A 19,735-nucleotide genomic window follows, 5' to 3' on the forward strand; every position below is an offset into this window, starting at 1 on the left:
GAGGAATCAGAAAGCTGTCTGAATTTGGTTATTGAAGCAGCCTGAGCCAGCACGAGATAACACAGCACCTGCTACTCTACAGAGACATAACAGCCCCAGTACATTTTTCAAAGACTATCCTGTTGAGCTGAGACTGTTCTTTTGTCTTTTCATATGACCACTGTGCAAAGAATTTCCACTCACTGGAAACAATATGCTGTTTTTGCAAAAAGAGAAGGACCTGCACTTCGAGCACCGCAGATACCAGAGACTACAGAAGAGGGTGGTCAGCTCAGAGGGGCATCTCCTATTTCAGAGCAGGAAAAAGGTTTGGAGTAAACCAGCACCTGACCACAAGTACCAGAGTGTTCTGGACACTAAACATTCACGTGAACAGCTGTCAGTGTCTTAAGTCACAGATTTATCCAATTTTGTCTCAAACTTAAGACCAAAAGCTGTAAGATCTTGGGGCATTAAGGCTCCCAGGTGCTACAAAACAAGATCCTAAGATACATTAAACCAAAAGCAAGTGCTTTGCCTTTGGAATCAGTAATTTGAGCTTCAGACCACAAAACAAGAGTCTAAAGTGGTGATAATAATGTAGCACAGCAGAGTTTGACAAAACACAGCATGGGAATGAAGGAAATTACTATTTATTCTTCAACATGTATACAGCATATGCTATTTTACAGCAAGTCACCACTGGCATGGTGAAATGGAAGAGAAATACTCACTTTAGTCGATGAAAGTTGGAAGGCATTGGAGAAAAACACCACAGTTAGGACTGTTAATGACTTACACATTGTTGATACAGGACTGAATTTGAAAACATGCTTTAACATTTACCGTAATAATGAAGGTGGTTAGTGCCACATTAAAATAAAAATAGTTCTATACAATATGTTCAATTTGGTCATGTGCTATTTACAGATTTTACAAAAAACACACACGAGCTTGTTACTTCAAGTCAGGCTACCAACAGGCCAGCAGAGTAACTCCATGTATACAACTGATCATTAGTGCCCTAAGTGTAGGAAATCCAATTTCTAGCTATGCAGTGCAAGTTATTTTTCCAGGTCTCATTACAAGTTTTGATCTTAAGGGGGGGTGGGGTGGGGTGGGGGAAAAAAAAGAAAGGATCCAACACATGTAAATAAAGTATTAAAAGCCAACTTAAACCCTCTATGGAATTAAAACAGATTGTCTTTGTTAAAAAGGCTCGGGTTAGACTGAAGTAGACAGAAATACCCCTCCCTATCCCTACATAATGGGCAACTGGCAAAATAAGATCTGTTACAGTAAAATACAATAGACAAATAAATAATCTTAAAAAAACAACCCTACGTGTGTTGAGAGTATGGAAGAACCCCAGCAGGCCGCACCTGGAATGGTATTCTCTGCACGAGCAAGATTAGGCATACCTCATACAGAAACTGGTGTAAACAAGGACAGTAAAGAACCAAGAGAGAGGGAACAGGAATAGGGGAAACCAAGAAGAAATCCTGACCAAGGTAGCAGGACTCTCTACCCAGTGCAGAAAGTTCTGCTTATTAATAAAACCTGACTTTATGACAAATTAAGTTTGGATGATCATGCAGAAGACAAACAGTTACATGCTTTTTTAGTTTTAGACGACACACATTCATTCCCTAAAATCTGCTGCCAATTTAGTTTGATAGTGTCCGCTGGCTCAAAAAAAAAAAAAATCTACTTTTTTACATGATGAATAGACTATTGAACAGAACACTGTACATGCTTTTCATCTACAAAAAAATATTTGCATAAAATAGTGTTAGTTCTCTGTACATGTCAATGGACACTTTAACTGTGTATAAAAGAGGAATATATTGCCCCCACTGAAGTCAGAAAAAGCAAAAAACCAAAATCTAGATTATGAAACCTCCATCACCGGCAAATATGTTCATGTGAAAATTCAGCAGAAATAGACAGTTGCTCTAAACAATAAAAAAATTAAGTTAAACTTTTTCTTTGAATGTAAAACTTGTCACCATGTCAGTCAAGACCAGAACATATCACTAAAGTTAGTGTCTGTGCTGTAAAGCCAGATAACCAAAGGCATAGTAATGAACACAAACGGCCAGGAAACTCCTTCGGTGCATGCTGACAAAGAACATGGTTTGGTGGCAGGCCGCACACTATCTTTACCAGGTTCCAGGTAGTTACGGGCCACATATTTAAGTGTTTCATCCAGCAGAATGACAGGTAGTGAGATTTTCAATACCATCAGCCATTGCGTCACATTCAAAGGCGTGATCTGGAAGATAATCTGAAAGAGAAGCCAAGCATTACATCTTTTCTCTGACTCCATCCCTTGCCTTAAGCTCCAGACAAGTTTTTGCTCTATTTCCAATTTCAGGGATGGGTGTTCGATACATGCACTTACTGGCAGTGGTTCCACATAAAGGATAAGGAAGTGGAGTGACATGGACAAGCAAATAGCGCCCACCAGCCAGATATTTTCCCACGGGGGCATCCTCATCAAGGATTGATTTTCTGATAAACTGCAACAGAAACATGGTATGTATGTGTAAGTAAGACACCAATAGGAAATTCAGCATATCAGAAAACTAGCTGGAAAGAAAAGCAGCATGGCAACTCACAATTATCCCACTAACAAAGGAAATATATATAAACCATATCTTGGTATCTTTATGTTGCAACTTTAAACTACCTTGGAAGTCTGCTTAGCAAAGCAGTCTCAGTTCAGCCTCACATTTATTCTTGAAAGCTTTTGTGAGTTCTGCTCATTCCTGATCTAGTCTACTTATTTTGTTAAGACCCCAACATTCTCTCCATGGGGTAGAGGGGTGGGGGGTAAGGGAAAGACAGGCACAGCAGCATAAGGCAGAATCCTCCCCAGTCTGTTGTATGCCTGGAGACCTACTGCACCCTCTCCTGAAGTTCACGTAAAGACTGGCTATACAGAGGTCAAGTACTTGCACCTTCTTAATGCCTGTTCTTTAATTCTGCTCTTCCGATTCAATCTGCATTTAGGCTATGCTGTAGAAGAGGCTGAGATCCAGAACATCAGATGTAGATCAGTATCTTACTATGTAGGACTATGGCAGTACACTTGTATTTAAAGTTTATTTGTTTTTAAATTAACTGACCTCTAAGCTATTTGAAGAAAAATACCCTTGACATTGTGCTATTTAGTGGTTTCCATTTATAATCTGATATTAATTGGCTAAACCTACACTCCCTTAGGGCAGGAAAAACTATTTTCCATATCTTCAGCATTCTTATTTTAGTTCTCCTTGATATCACTTTATACCAACATAGGAGGGATAATCTGATTGATTAAGCTTAGATTAGAAATAATGGAAAATATTTCAGTTGCTCGCGCTTAGTAAAATACCAGAGTGAATTGGCAGACTTAAAAATAAAGCTTATGATAAGAGATCTCAAATGTTATCTAAGAGAGTCATTTTGTTTGCACTACCAGGATTCAGAAAGGAAATATGACTCATTCTTCATTAGTTGAGCTGTCCATACGCTAAGAAACAAATTGCACAAAAGGTGGGATTTTGGATAAGCTATGCAGAAGCTTTGCTTTCCTATTTGGATATACAAACCTGTTGAGAGCATTGCACATCTCTATGGTGACAAGTACAGAAAGAGCCATTGTCATTGGATATGGAGACTCAAAAACCACACAGTCGACACCAGAGAAGTCTGGGTTGTCTTCTTTGCACTGCAGAAAATGGCTCTAGAACAGAACAACATGAACTCACTTCCACAGCTTGTTAACTTTTAAGATGTAAAATAGGCAGTTATAAAATAAGCACTGACTATTACGAGAACTTTCTAATATGACTCCTATAAGCACTGGTTTTAAGCTTCTAAACAGTTTGAAGGACTAATTGTTGTTTTTTTCTAAAACTGGTGAAAGTTTAGGTATCCCACCTCCACACCCGAGTTTTAAGACTAATCAATCATAATCAAGTTTTACCGTAAAACAAGTCTGAAAATATAAAGTTATATAGCTTTACTGTAACCTACTGTTTTTCTACAGTCATTTCAAGTAACAAATATGAAAGAAGCATCTCCCTCCCCCCTCCCCCAAAGATATTAAACTGCGCAAATACCAGCTGATAAAAGGTAACTCTTGGACCACCATCAGCAGCGATAAACCACCAAGCAGCAGCACCCACTGTGGCAGCACCAACATAACCTTAAAGAAAACAAAGTGCTTTTTTCAGTGTTGTGAACTTCAAGCAAGAAAATCTCACTTGCCACATTTGAACTTCTAGCTCAAGATCTCCAGTACTGTAAAAAAAATAGATTGTAATTAATCTATCTCCTGTGCAAGAAATCTGCTCTACCAGTTGTAACTTAAATAACAATTAAATACTGTACTAATATCTCCTTACGGAAGTTGACAGCTAGAACTTAAGGCATACAATGAAATCATTTGGAATGATCAACCTGCAATCTTTCTTTTTACCTCTCAGAATGAAACGTGTCTGTACTTACACTAACTAATACTGAGATTTACTTACTTTAAAGATCTATGAAGTCAGGTAGGAAAATTAAGGTCACAACTTTTGGCATGAAGACAGTGTGCATTAAGTATCCATATAGATACTTATTCTAGCTTTACAGTACTATAGATTTAAACCTTAAATATAGCTATGTCTACTGCTTTCACAAACTTATATTCCTTTATTTTCCCCTATTATAGCCATGCCAGCAAACCTGCTGTGTTCTTCTACTTAAGCACAAAAACGATAGATTAGAACTACTTCTAAATCTAAAAGTGACAACTGTCATGTATCTACATATGACCTCAACAGCATGTTCACTAATTGCTGGTCTTGGTTCTTCAATCCCAGTCCCACAACATGCTCATCTTCCTAAGGCTGAGAGTTATTGCATGGACAAGCTAAAATCTGCTGTCTCAATGATTTGAGCTAAAAGCATTTCAGCCCGGAATAAGCCAAATGGGAAAAGGCAAGTAGGCAGCTTCTTGAGAACAGAGGTCAGACTCAGCCCTAAATTAACCTGTTCCTGAAGGGCTTCTCTCATAAGGACTGTTACACCATCCACTACAAGACAATTTTGAAGGCCTAATCCAGTGAATGTCACACTGATGTTATGCAACCTGTTATGGTGCCTCAGTTGCTACCAATAAAAAAAAATTAAAAAAACCTCACTTTACTGTTCTTATCGCAGCACTGCCTGCAAATGTGCAAAACAAAGTGTGAATCTTGAAACAAAATAAAGTAAGAATACCAGTTCCACAGAACATCTAGTGCTTGCTTTCAAGATTTCAGCATACAAAGAGATTAGACAAACTGCTTTCAAGTCTCAAAAAAACATACCTGCTTAAGTTTACTTAAGAAAAAAAATAAAAGAGCTATTACTACTTACATCCAATAGCTAGGTAACGGAAGAAGAGCCATCCACTGATCAGTGGCTCTTTAGGGTTGCGTGGAGGCTTATTCATGATATCAAGATCCGGAGGATTAAAGCCCAGAGCAGTAGCAGGGAGACCATCCGTCACAAGGTTTACCCATAACAGTTGGACAGGAATTAGAGCTTCAGGAAAACCCAGGGCAGCAGTCAAGAAGATACTATAAAAAAACCCCACCAATTATAAGCTTATTCTTGTGCATGTAAATAAGTCCTTTTAACACTTAAGCTTAAGCCTGCAGCATCACTTCTGTTCTTTCATACAGAGTTATCCACAAGCTGAACATTCACATTCAGAAAACTAAAACATATCCAAGAGCAAACACTTCTAACCACTGGCGTAAGTTTTGAAGCATTATTTTTCTTCTGGTAACTTCAGAAATTTAGAAGAGTTTCTGCTTTAGCCTTATTTTTTCCCCCACTCTACTTGTATGTATATATTTACCTATACAGACATGCATGCATAAAGGCTTGCAAGCCATTTTTTAAAGAGATACTAAAACTTTTACAGACATAATAGCATTTTAGCTCAAATGACTAAGCTTCATTTAGCTAGATTACTGCTAGTCCCTGCAACAATTTAATGAGCATGTAGCTTTTGTGGCTCCAAGCCTGTGTGAATAAATAGAACAAACAGGGGCTGCAGCAAGAGCCATATGAAGGACAGCTTTAAAAGTTTACAAGAAATAAGGCAAGACAATTGCTGTGTTATATTGCACTCCGGGAGAAAGTATGCTTTGATATAAGCAACTCTTAGGAGATCCATATTTACATTCTGTTACCAGAAATGCATCCTGTGGCATTGGGTCACCATTCCTTCCAAAGACACAGAAGACACATTCTTCTGTAACTTGAGGTTAAACAAACATCTAAGTTATACCTGTGGTGAAGTTATCTGAAACACCAGATCTTGTAACATTTGATTAAGGTTTTTATTTTCCTATGCTAGAGAATTATTCCAATGAGAAATAATTGTAAAGCATTTAGCCACCTACTGAGCTAGAATATTATATGCAATGCAATGTGAATCTTTGGTATTATGCTAAAATTCTCCAGTAAAGACTAGGCTAGAAGTATGCAGACTTCCAATCACAATGACCAATGACACCTGGAGAACCTGTTTCTCTGGTTTTAGTGAGAAATACTGGAAGTAATAATTAACAAAAAAGACTCCATCATCATTACTCTAGTTCAAAGAAAAAAAAATTTAAACCCACCAAACAACTTCTCCAACATTGGAAGAGATCAAGTAACGGATGAACTGTTTCATGTTGTTATAAATTGCACGTCCTTCTTCCACAGCAGCTACAATAGTTGAGAAATTATCATCTGCTAAAACCATTTCAGAAGCAGTTTTAGCCACTGCAGTACCAGAACCCATAGCAATTCCAATTTCTGCTTTCTTCAATGCAGGAGCATCATTGACACCATCACCAGTCTAAAACAACAATTTAAAGTTGGAAAAAAAATAAAAAAACAAGGTGGGCAATTACACATAGGACCATAAAGGAATTTTGCATTAAGTGAGGTTTTGGATCTCAAAAAAAAAAAAAAAAATCATTTCAGTGCAGAGCTATTCTGAGGTTTTGAGTTCAGGGAAACATAGAAGTGTTTTCCAGAACAAGGCATTAGCCTGAGAAAGCATAATTTGGGTTTAAACACAGTGTCTGCTTTTCAAACCACGTAAAAATTCAATTACTCACCATAGCTGTAATCTCATCAAAAGACTGAAGAAACTCAACAATTTTAGATTTGTGGGAAGGCTCTACACGAGCAAAGCAACGGGCATGGTGGCAAGCATCTCTTTGGGCAGCAAGTGAAAGTTCGTCAAATTCACGACCAGTAAAGGCTTTTGTAGAAACGTCTTCATCTTCCACAAAGATACCGATGCGACGGCAAATAGCTACTGCTGTGCCTTTATTATCACCAGTAATCATAATAACTCTAATACCAGCTTGTTTGCAGAGCTTTATAGATGAAGCTACTTCAATTCTTGGGGGATCCAGCATACCCACACAGCCGACGAAGGTCAAGTTAGTCTGAAACAAGATAACACCAAGTTTTTGCGCAAGATCCCATAGACTTCTCATCTGACACTAGTGAAATAATCATTCTTCCTGCATGCTAAATATGTCTCAGAGTAGTGACATTTGTCTTCACTCCTGTCCACAATATTCTGTGGTGCTACATTGAGCAATTAGGACACCAAGGCCTATGTCATCCTGCCATTTGGTAAAAACCAGTGTATTATGCATTATACACTTGCTCTTGTGTCAGTTTTTCTTTCCTGAAAGGGTTACTTCAAAGTGTTATCTGTTTCACCATATTAAGTCTTCACAGCACTTTAGCTCTGACACTGAATTCAGACAGCTAGAGAAGAACCGAAAGGTCACAAATCTATATGCACATTAACAAGTAAGAGGATGTAAATGAGAATTTTTAATGCTTTTGGAATCGCAATGCTACGTGGTACCATCTACATGATGGGCATATATATGGGAGGACGCAGTTAATTCCCAGAGTATGACCACACTCTGAAATGGGATCCTACTTTTTCAAACATATCTTGCTTCAAACACATTTAAAAGCGTGCTCTAGTTGTCAGCCTTGCAAATTCAACCTCCAAGCAGTCAAGTCTTTCTTTTTCGTAATTGGCGCCAGGAGCACAGTACACAAGCCATAAATGCTAACACAACTGTTGTCGTTTCTCCCCTCTAAATCCTCGATACAGATTTCATCGGAAAATTACAGAGTAGCCAAGATAATAATCATGGACAGAGCTTTTGCAGCTGACAGCACGGAGGAAGGGAAGTGAACTTGACCCTCAGAGCACAAAATGGCAGGTATGTTTCATCACAAAATCCCCAAAGAGGTTTTGCAGTTGAGCAATGTCAAACTGAAAATCATTGAAGTTGAAACCACAATGCAATTTTCGGAATATTTTTCAGTCAGTCTCTGAAAACAGCTTAAGGTGTTATCATCCTGAGGACCTCATGTATGTACATGAAATTATACTATTTGCAGGTGCCTGTTTTTTTTCTTACACTTTTATCCAAACAGCAGCATGTATAACAGCCACCACAAACACATATTAAGTGTTTTTCTTTTAAACCCAAAAGAATCTAGGGGAATGAAGTCGGCATGACAGGTGTTTTATCCCTTAAGTTTCTTTAAAGAGACATACAGTCTGTTCTTAAACTGGGCACTCCCTCCACACATGTGGCTAACTATTGTGTCGACATCAAAAACACCCAGAAAGAAAAAATTCTCAGACCTAACTGCCTCAAGGAAGAACCAAACATAAGGAGTCACTGTTCTCCAGCTTGGGAGAGGGAGAAGCATCTTAAAAGGGTATTTTACTAAACTTACCTCATAGCTAATGAAATTTGAGGAGTCCTCAAGATTCATTTCCTCTTTTCTGGGTGGATTGTCATGGGTCGCCAGAGCCAAGCAACGCAATGTGTCTCTACCAGTTCCCCATTCTCTAATGACAGACATTATTTTCTGCTTAATTCCTGAGGTTAATGGTATTTTAGCATTTCCAACACGCACGTGCGTACATCTGTCAATTACACCTTCAGGAGCACCCTGCAGAAGCAAAAGAAAAAAAAAAGTAATTTAGCTTAATAAAACCCTTTTCATTATAACATTTGCTCAAATTACCAAGTCCTTCCTTCATCTTCAAGCTGGAGTTAGTTGTGCTTTTTTAGTATTGTGCCACCTCTGCAGCCATTCCATAACTATACTTTCTCAAGTGAGGAACTGACCTTAACAAACATCTTACTCATGGATGTGCGGCTTGGTTTGTTCGGTGTACAATATACAGACATAGACTTCCTGTCTCTTGAGAATTCCAGAGTGAATTCTTTCTTCATGAGTTGTTTTATTACCTTTTTAAAAAAAACACACACACGTAAAAATGCATTAAGATAATACATACTACAAAACTCACTCCCCAGTTAATTCCAGATAAAAGAGTACTGACCGAGTTGCAAGCATTTGCACGTTCAATTCTAGAAAGTCCTTTCAAGTCTGTGTCAAATACATTCATCTTTTCAACCAGACAGGTAAGCGCCGTTTCTGTGGCTTCACCAACTTTTTCATATACTCCCTTAGCCTTTAGTTAACACAAAGCAAACAAAAGACACAGGAGTTTAGTTTAAGCCTCACCTGGAACCTACCAGAGACAAAAGTTCAAGTTTCATGATGGAATAAAAGCTTAAGACTTACTATGGCTTATGAAACAAGCAAAATTTTTTTTTTTTTTTAAAAAAAAAAAAGCAACTTTCCAGAGGAAAATCTCAAGCCTTTACTCTCAAGACCAGCAGAGAAGAATGTCAGTACGTTATCATCAAGCATTAAGTCATTATGAGATGCAGCAACCTTAAGGAGGTGAGGGAAAGGAAGAAAGAAGTACATTCTACACAACAGACCTCCAGCTTCCAGATTACACTTGCTGCCTAGCTTTAGTTTTCTCAGTTAATAATTAAGAGGAGCTAAATACTCTCCCCCCTTGACTAGAAGGGGATTTGCCACTAAAAGGCATAGACAGATGAGAACAAACATTTATCCTCATTCTCACACTCTCCTCTGTTCCAGGATATGTACTTACTTCATTGTAATCCAAAGAGGAATCATTACAGAGCGCACAGATCGTTGCAAGTTCCACAAGGCCATCATACTGGCTACATTTAATAAGTTTGTCATCTTTATGCCTTTCCAAAGGAAGAAAAGGGGGAGATTTAAGTTAGTTATTTAGTATTAGCATGTCACCTTTTCCCCTTCTTTAATCCCTTTACTGTATTTCCATTTAGTACAATGCTTATTAGTTATGGACTTGGAACTACGGGACCAGAAATTGTTGAGAAGAGCAGGTTTGACCAAGGTGAGTTCTAAAGTTTAGATCAAAGAGTCAGGAAAGGAATGACATGATTATCAATGAAATCACTGCCCGAGTTACAAAACCTTAATTCCTCCAGTGACAGTCATACAGCAGTGTAGAGAAGTAAAGAACTCAGTGAAGAGGTATATGAAAGCAGCATTAGAGTAAGCATAGGACTTGTGGGAGAGTTCCAAGTAGAAGAGGGATATTGTTGGGATACCTCAGGAGCTTGGCTTCCTTAGTCTTACCACATATTTTGCAGATTTACTGCCGTGCACGAAATGCACGCACTGGGCAGGCATAAAAGCAGACCTGGCCTCTTTAATTTCTTAAAAATTAATCCATACTACCCGTGAACCTCCTAAGCCAATGAAAAGCTAAGTCATTTCACAATACCAATTCCACTAGAAAAGAAATACTCTTTTCTAGTAGTTATATACACCTAATGATGAATATCTGACCTCTTTAGAAAGAGGGAAGGTACATTTTCCCCAGAGTAATGCACCATTTAGACATCACAAATAAGCAGCAACTTCTCTGCTTTCACATTTGGAAACAGACAGTAAATTAATTCATCTTCTGGATGATTAGCATACTTCTACCGTATACATAAAAGAACCAAGACAGTATTCAATACTGTTATTTCCCCCCTTATCAAGATTAGCAAGACATACCTCATATATAACACCTTTTGATTAAAGCCCTCAAGGAGGGGGAAAAAAAAAAAAACCACTGATGTCTGGTGGTACAAAGACATGGATCACTACTCCATAAAAATTCGTAACAGACTATGACATGTCCGATTACGTAAGCTTTTGTTCAGTCTCTTGTAGTACTGCAAACAAATTCCAAATGTTGTATAACACAGCATGTGAACAAAATGCATCTTAAAAATAAGCATGTTTTTAAAGTTTCATTTTGCATATAATTTTGCACAGCCATAAGCAGTGGCTTTAAACGCTGAACTCAAGTTCACAGCAGCTCTGTCACCTCCTCTGTCACAGTTAATTCCTGTTTTCACCTGTTCTGAACTCGAAGACAACTAGCATATCTGAATACCTGTAATTTGTTACACCAGGGTTTTTCCCCCTGCCTTGCCTGCATGTTCCTCATCAACAACTTCTGAAGAACAGCATGTGCCTATGGAGTCTAAGTTGCTGGGGTCAGGTCTGGATAAAGGCGGGTTTTTTTCTTTTCTTAAAACTACAGTTTTTTTGACTAAAGACCCTTGACCATTGAAGGTCAAATGCAATCTGCTAGCTTTTGCCACAGTTCTCAGTAGTTATTGTTAGTTTTACACTCCCAGTTTGCAAGTAAGCATGCACATTGCACCTGCTGAGACCTGACAAAACCACTCCAAACTGTTTGACAATCTCCTAACACCCCTGGGAAATCAATCAGTATGAAATTTTAGTTTTTCAGTAAGAAACAGTTGTAATTTTATACTCTGAATGTATCTTAGAGGAAATTTATGTATCAAATACTTTGAGAGTAAGTGAAAAATTATTGATTTATTGCAAAAACACTTAATGGTTACGAAATAGAGTAGGCTGCCTATACAGCTGTTGAAGACAACAATATCTGAAGTTAAGTACAAAGAAACATTTGTCAGAAACGGCTCATATCTAGAGCAGGTCCTGCTTTGGGGCAGTGCAATGGACTAGACTGCCTCTTAAGGTCCCCATCAAACTTTGCTTTCAGTGACAGCTGGTGAAGTCAGTCACCTTAAAACCCTTACAAAGCCACTGATTTAAAAAAAAAAAAACAACACAGAACTGTCCATAAATGCAGAAATAAGTCAGCCCTAAAGGTTTGAGAATGTAGCTATTTGTTTCCTTATGCTCCAATAACAGCCTTTCTGTGGTAATTTCCCTTTCACAGAATGTTCTCTATTCTATGTACGTGAATGCACTGCAATTAACAAGCTTGTCCACATTTCCCCAATTTCAGCAAGTAAAAAATAGAACATTAACATACATTGGTGACTGTCGTCTTATACTCGACATCTGTCACCACACTATATTTTATTATTTTGTTTAATCTAGAGTTCTTGTGAGACCAGCTAAAGCATATTAGCTGGATGCTTTACAAGATCTAGAATGTCACCTTGTCTAAGTAAACATCTCCTGAAATGAAAACACAAGCTATTGACAACAATTAGCTCTGAAACAAAAGAGAATTGGGGAATTAAGATTTCCAGCTGCTGAGAACACCATGGACTTAACTGCTATGAAAATTAAACTGAGATAATCACTATTGAGATCAGTTAAGATCGCATGGAGTCAGAGGCATGCATGTGAAACTCCACAAGGTCGAGATGTTCACAACAATTGAATCTTAATTCAACTTCATACTTGCAGAATAGAATTCTACTATGTAAAACTGAAGTGATGGGATGAAAAACACACGGAAGAATCGCCAAGTAGAAGAAGCTGTAACAAGCCAGTAAGAAGATGCTCTCCTTCCAGAAGGAGAACCCTAAAAATTCCTAAAGTAGTCAGGATGAACCAACTACCCCACTACTAGAGACTTGCAACTAATAAAGTAAACCAAACAAATCATTCCTTTCCTAAGAGAGTGAGTTTAACACCAGCTCAAATACCGAAGGCTGAGACAAACACACATCTATTCAAGGACAGATGCACCAAGCCCAATAAACTACTGAGGGCAGAGGACAGGAATTTACAGTAAGTTTAAGAATTTAAAAATCAACTCCAACATATTCATAAGATGCTTCAGAAAAAAAAAACCTCCTACCTTCTAAGGCAGGGGTATTGGAAACACTGAGTTCAGATTAACAGAGGCTCACCTGTTCAGATTTATGCAGTTTTATTAAAATAAAAAAGTAAACCTCATCTTGAAGCCTGGGATAGCTAATCTCAGTCCACTAAAATTTCAGTAAAATAAACCCTCTCCATCTACACCTAATGTATTCTTTGATTATCAAACATTGCAACAATGGAGACTATTATTTAAAGTGTCATGAAGGTTTACTTCTCTAGAATTTAACTTCCTTTTACTATTAATTACTTTCCCCCCAGCCCTTCAGTATACCTTGTCACTGGTTGAGCTTTCATTTATTAACAATCACTATTGAATGTCACGTGCATCGCTTTTCAAGCCTAAAGTAACAGTCAATGCATAAACAGACAAATATTTAACTTCAACAGAACACTTACACTTCTCCCATGGGAGCATATGTTGAACCCGTTACAGTAAATTCGTTCAGAGAACAGCTATCTCCTTCTACTCTGTCCAGGATAAACATCTGAAATTAGATTTAGAAGTGTTACTACCTTTGAACAATAATTAATGCAAGAGATTTAAACAGGCTTTAAGCAAGCAGGTATAAGAGGCAAGTTCAGGTTGAATAAACAAATTAGACAAAACCAGACACACTACTCTGGACTTTGATCCCATATATATTTGAACAGCTCCCTATACTGAAGCATGAAGTACAGAGAACAACACTTTTGCTTACCAGATTTCATTTGAAAATTAAGCTGTGGCACAAGTATATCAAAGAGTTGAAACACACGAACTATGTACACTTAATTTCAGCTGCGAAGACTACTCACATCCACTTGACAATCCTGACTATACCCAAGCTCCTCCTAGGCTTCAGACTTGTGAAAGCGTCTCCTGTCCTGGTTTTCCAGTTCTAAGTCACTTTTCCATCCAGTACACTGGTAGTTTAGAAACAGACAGCTCAACCCTCCTACTAGCACAGACTGAAATATTACTTTCAAATAAAGACACTAATTTGAAGGATACAGCTCTAACCCCATAAGACACCTGCATCTCAGTCTTTCCTTTGTTTCTGTTTCCATTCTAGGAGAGCTGCAGGCAGAACCAAATCTGGGAGGATGGAGATAAAAACACAGTGCCTGAAGCCATCATACTCTTATGACTTGCTGGAGTGGTAGTAGAGAAGAAAGTTTCTCATTGATAGACAGTATATCTTAATGGAACTTCTGACCCATTGGTTAGTATAAACCATTTTGCCATACCACATTTTAGCAATGTCTTACTTTCCCCTCATTGTGCCGCCTTATGTTTTAGGCAAGCATCTTCACAAAATACAGCCTAATAATTAGGTGTTCTTCAACTGATCTGCAGTGTCTGGAGACCCTATAATCTTTAAAGTGATTTTAAAAATCAAAAAGCTAGACAAGCTGATAAATTAAAAGTCCACAAAGCAGAGTAAGTGCATTCTCAGAGGGAGATACCACAGGAAGACATTAAACAATCCCTCAAATCTCCTCCAAAAGCAGTATCATTTCTGACTGAAACATTTTAATATAGAGTTCCTTTGGACACTCAGGAGTTACTACTTAACATGAAAACTGAATTACAAATGGAATTACTGTTGTAAATCAGACTTCTTAAAAAGCTAAGCAATCTCTCTGCTTAGAGTGAAACCAAGAATAAGCGTATTGTTTGCAGGTATTAGGATTTTGCTCTGTTTTGGAAAGTCTTGCAATTAAAGCTATTCTGTAGCTGTCAGAGGTTAACTAGGAACCAAGCTGTACTGCACAAGATCTAAAACATTTAGCCCTCTAAATATGAGTAGAGCATTTTGAGCTTTTAAATAAACACAACTTAAATGATGAGTTAACTAGGAAGCCTTCTGCTTTTGGCATCTGCATGAAGAAAAAAATCCCTGCAAAGACTAGGGCAGTTATGCAACTCTACTGCAAGTAACCTCCTCTGGAATACTGATGAGCAGCTGCTTTGTGTCTCTTAGGTATAAATACTACAATACTTAAGGAAGTAGAACAAGTCAACTACCAATTAGAAAGTAAAAGCCATCAATCACATGAGGATAAAGTGCTTAAGGCTTACAAACTTTTGCTAAAAAATACCGGTGTGTAGTGCTCAACATTTACACATTTGGAATTCTAACCCAATGTAATGACTCTGAACATTTGATGTCATAGAGTTGCTACGACACTGAACACCTACAGTGATTAAACAGGAGAACTTAACATTTTCTCCATAAAATTCCTACACAGAATATCAAGCATATGGGAAGGACAGAGAGCTGGCCATACGTTATGTTAAGTGAATAGCTACAAAAGTCCGAAATTAAACACTAGAAAGAATACTGGGGAAGGGAGGAGGGGCACATAACTTAGGCTTACCTAAGAATCTGCCATACATTGAAGATGACCCTGGCAATGCTGCAAATAGGGTCAACTGCATCTCCAAGTTGCCAGATTAGTCATATTAGTATTGCACTTGGAAAACACTACTGTGATCTACATCAGACCAGTAAGAGCTACTGAAGATAACCAAATAAAGGTGGAACCACTAGTGAAAACACCTTAAACTATCCAAGTTGCCATAGTAAATCCCGTACCTTTTCCCCATTGCTAAGTTTCTCCACCATTGTCATCTTGCTAAATTAAAGAGTGAAGTGTTTTACACTTACACCCTGCTTCCACAGTGTTACTATCCTACCTTTCTGAAACAGGGGATAAAATCATACTAAATAATCACCAGTAGAGTGAATGGCTTACAGGCAAGTCAATGGAAAGCTGCTTGCAAACAACTTTCTCTTCCATCAAGTGCGGGTGCAGCTATTTTTGGCCATGACTAAATAAGGGAAGAGATAAAAGCCTTAAACACTGCACAGTGGAAAACTGAATTAAAAGTGGAAGCTTATCTTAGGAAAATAAGGCAAAATCTTGATGATATGAGAACCAAAAGACTCGCGATCAAAAGAATTCGAGTAATGCTGACTATTCAAACAGAGTGGCTTTGGAGAAAAGAGAAAAATAGAAGCAGCTAGTTCAACGTACCCTGCAGACTGACATTTGATTTGTGGTCAGAGTACCAGTCTTGTCTGAACAAATAACTGAGGTGCAACCCAAGGTTTCCACAGAGGGAAGACTTCTAACAATAGCGTTCTTCTTGGCCATTCTCCGGGTTCCAAGAGCCAAGCAGGTGGTAATGACAGCAGGCAGACCCTCAGGAATAGCAGCAACAGCAAGAGCAACAGCAATTTTAAAGTAATAGATAGCACCTCGAATCCAGGAGCCACCGTGAACTGGATCATTGAAGTGACCAATGTTTATTATCCAAACAGCGATGCAGATAAGAGAGATGACTTTAGACAGCTGCTCTCCAAACTCATCCAGTTTCTGTTGCAGCGGGGTTCTCTCTTGTTCAGTAGCCACCATCTCATCACGAATTTTGCCAATTTCAGTGTTTACTCCTGTTGCAATAACCACTCCCATAGCTTTACCAGCAGCAATATTAGTACCCTAATGTAAATAAAGAAAAGGGAAGAGAACAGTTACAGTCAATCTATAAACAGGTTTTGGTGGTGGGTTTTTTGTTGTTGGTTTCCCCCCCACCTAAAATTAAAAACCACCTTATACAAGTCCAGACTGTTTCAGCTAGTACATGGAAAAAGGTGAAGAGGAAGAGAATGACATTCCCCCAGTATCTGTAAGAGATTACTCCAGTGTAGGATTTCTGCTTACAGAATAGGCTCAAAATGGATCGGTATTGATCTATTATATGCAGCATAGTCAAACTCAGCTTCTTAATAAGCAGTACATATTTCAACTAGAATCTTAAGCATGTTTTTCTTTTCTTTTTTAATTATGGTTATATTTTGCCAGATTTAATGTTACTTACTATGAGTAACAGATGTGTTCTGTGGGGCTCCTTGTGGTTATCTGAAATGCATTGAATGCTTCCTTTAAACAAATTTGAATAAACTGTTTCATTCTCATATAGAAAGCTAGCTCTCCATTTCAGCCACACAATATCACAATTCATGTGGGCATTTTTATCAGTCTTAAGAACTGTTACTTTAGAAATGTAGTGTAGAAGCATGTGCTCCAGCCTTCCTCATATAAACTGTTTCAACAAGCACCTTCCCTGAGGACAGCTTTTATTAAAAGCTATTTCGAATCTTTAATTTATTCGATGTACACGAAGACATCCACATAGATGTGTGTGGAGAATACAGCAAAGTCACACAGCTTTTAGGTGAAGACCTGGAATTCTGCACATTTTTGTTTATCAGCTTCAGCTTTTCATAAAAAAGTTTTGAAAATTTCAAAACAAATAACTCACAGAAAAAAGCATGTTCTTCTTGTCTTGGTTTACAGCACGAGGATCAGGCACAGGGTCAGTGTGCTTAATAACAGACACAGATTCACCTAAAATAAAGATAATAGTCTTAAGAGATTATACATGTATCATCTTGAGTCCTGTAGGGAATCAAAAAGTTACAATCCTCTGTCCTAAAATTTTCTAGGATGTCAAATTTCTTTCATCATCTCAAATGATTTTATTTAATTGCTTAAGTGAAACAGGAAATATTTCAGCTGACCAGAAAATCTGAATGCCTGGCTTTTAATGAAAATTAAAAAGGAAAGGATTTAAATTAAATTAAAAGGAAAGGATCTAAGCAAGAGAAGTGAGCAGCTGGTATCCCACTCCTCCATTTAACATAGCAAGATCTAACACATGAATCAGATTTTGCATACGTCTCGTGCAGTAACAAGCTTTTCTGTTCTCTATGCACTGGAAGAGGTATGTTCTTATTTAATTAGTTGTTACCACGGTTATGCATCCATGATGGTATACATCACAGTTACGCTGGCAGACCTTCATTTTTTATTCAAGTGTCATGCAGCCATCTGTTAGTTAACTCTTTTAGATGGAAGTCTTCAGAGAACTCTTCCATAAAGAGCTTAAATATATCAATTTCTATAAACATATCACACAGGTACAGAAAGGTTTCTTTTCTATCAAAGCAGATGTTAATTACTAAATCAGATTTCACAAGGTGGTAATTCACTGACTGAAGCTAAGAGCACACTACTTTTGGTAAGTTCAAGAGAGCCAAAGCTTCCTGCTTTCAAAAGCTTTGTTAAGTAGCACCTTAGACTTCGGTTCTACTTTTTCCGTTAGGAGACTCAAGCATCAACTTAAAATAGACTGGAAACAGAACAGGTTTTCTTTAAAAAAAAAAAAAAATAAATTGTTATTTAAACAAAGGCAAGAAATTATTCCCTTTAGACTTCTGGTGGATGATTTCTACTTGTTTCAGTTCTGATAGCTTGACAAACACGGAGTGCCTGTGTTTGCTTATGCTAAACATAAGTAAGCTTGATCAGTTAGTTCTGTGCTATTCAGGATCTATACTGAGAAACTTTGGGGCCTGTTTCAAGACAGATTTGAGGATCAAAAATAGGTTTCTTATGAATACTGTTTTAAAATTCCAGGCTAGTTAACATTAATTTATGCTACCAAAACAGGCAGACAGATCTTCATGTTCCAGCTGAGAGAAAACTGTTATAGCATGCTTGGTTGATTCCTAGCTTCTTTCCTATATTCAGAAGTACTGCTACTTTGTTTTGTTTTCAACAAATCTGAAAAGTACTCTAAATATAGCTCCTGCACTGGAGAGCCGGTATCAGAAAACACATGAATGTGCGCGCACAGAATTTCAGCAAATAAGGCTTTAGTGTACTGAGTCTTTAGTGACAGCAGTTTAAAAGCTGCCTGAATTTCAAAAGTTTTTCTCCCTTGTGAGAGAAAATGGATAACTTATGGAAGACGTTTAGTAAGATTTCCATACTTTTCATATTTGACTAGTAAAAAAGATCTTCAAACCTAGAAGACTGCAGAAAATAGATTAAGAATTCTTAACTTTATTTTAGTTTCCCCACAAGTTACTGGTGTGTCTCTAGGGGGGCTGGTGGTGTGTGTATGCCAAAAAAGCATTACAAGTCTCAGTAAGAATGTCCATCCCACTAAAGCAAACGTGTAAAGCCAACAATGAAGCAACACATTCAGCCACTCTAGAAGTTAAGTTACCAGATCAAAAATTCACTGCACTTGAATGCAACATAGTACTTGATAGCTACAGGCTTGTTTCTAATGGATTATTCTAAACATATGGTGAAGAGGCAGTTTCAAATTATGCACATAATTATCTAAAATTCACAGAAATTATACCTGTGAGAATTGACTGGTCTACCCTTAGAGTTGTAGATTTGATAGAAGTAATTCTTATATCAGCAGGAACCTTGTCTCCAACTACAAAGAAATAAACAAGACAAAATTAGAATTTTGTTATTTGAGAGATTTCTAACCAAGCGTACTATTACCTCTATCAGCCAGGAAAATGATTTTCCAGTAACTGTTCAGATGACTACGATTACTAACAGCTTATTACTGCTTTTGTGGTTTGCAATACTCTGGTTTTCTGAGTAGCCAATATACTTTGGCAATTTACATTTGCCTTCAAGATGTCCACCCCTACCTAACCTCAAAGAAAGAAGTTGTAAATCACTGGATTTTTTTTCTAATCATATGACTACCACTTGACAGCAAAAGCAAAACATCTCAAGAGAGAGATGATCAATTTCAGAATATGTATTTACAAGCAACCAAAGCCAGTAGCTAAGG

The 19,735-nt window shown here is 37.7% G+C and overlaps 1 protein-coding gene across 1 annotated transcript in view; it reads right to left on the reverse strand.

The window, feature by feature from the left end:
- Positions 1 to 598: 598 nt before the first annotated feature.
- Positions 599 to 19,735, reverse strand: part of ATP2A2 (ATPase sarcoplasmic/endoplasmic reticulum Ca2+ transporting 2) — a 43,988-nt gene continuing 24,851 nt past the window's right edge. The window contains exons 6-20 of the mRNA XM_082491426.1: positions 19,283 to 19,363; positions 17,390 to 17,475; positions 16,102 to 16,566; positions 13,477 to 13,565; positions 10,028 to 10,130; positions 9,401 to 9,532; positions 9,183 to 9,305; positions 8,785 to 9,003; positions 7,119 to 7,454; positions 6,633 to 6,853; positions 5,374 to 5,576; positions 4,089 to 4,174; positions 3,576 to 3,709; positions 2,384 to 2,501; positions 599 to 2,266 (exon numbers count right to left, since the gene is read on the reverse strand). Coding sequence (XP_082347552.1) covers positions 1,997 to 2,266; positions 2,384 to 2,501; positions 3,576 to 3,709; positions 4,089 to 4,174; positions 5,374 to 5,576; positions 6,633 to 6,853; positions 7,119 to 7,454; positions 8,785 to 9,003; positions 9,183 to 9,305; positions 9,401 to 9,532; positions 10,028 to 10,130; positions 13,477 to 13,565; positions 16,102 to 16,566; positions 17,390 to 17,475; positions 19,283 to 19,363 — 2,666 coding nt within the window. The 3' untranslated portion in view covers positions 599 to 1,996. The remainder of the gene's footprint in view (positions 2,267 to 2,383; positions 2,502 to 3,575; positions 3,710 to 4,088; positions 4,175 to 5,373; positions 5,577 to 6,632; positions 6,854 to 7,118; positions 7,455 to 8,784; positions 9,004 to 9,182; positions 9,306 to 9,400; positions 9,533 to 10,027; positions 10,131 to 13,476; positions 13,566 to 16,101; positions 16,567 to 17,389; positions 17,476 to 19,282; positions 19,364 to 19,735) is intronic.

Source organism: Vanellus vanellus, assembly GCF_965231255.1.
Source record: "Vanellus vanellus genome assembly, chromosome: 16".
In the NCBI taxonomy this organism is placed as follows: Eukaryota; Metazoa; Chordata; class Aves; order Charadriiformes; family Charadriidae; genus Vanellus; species Vanellus vanellus.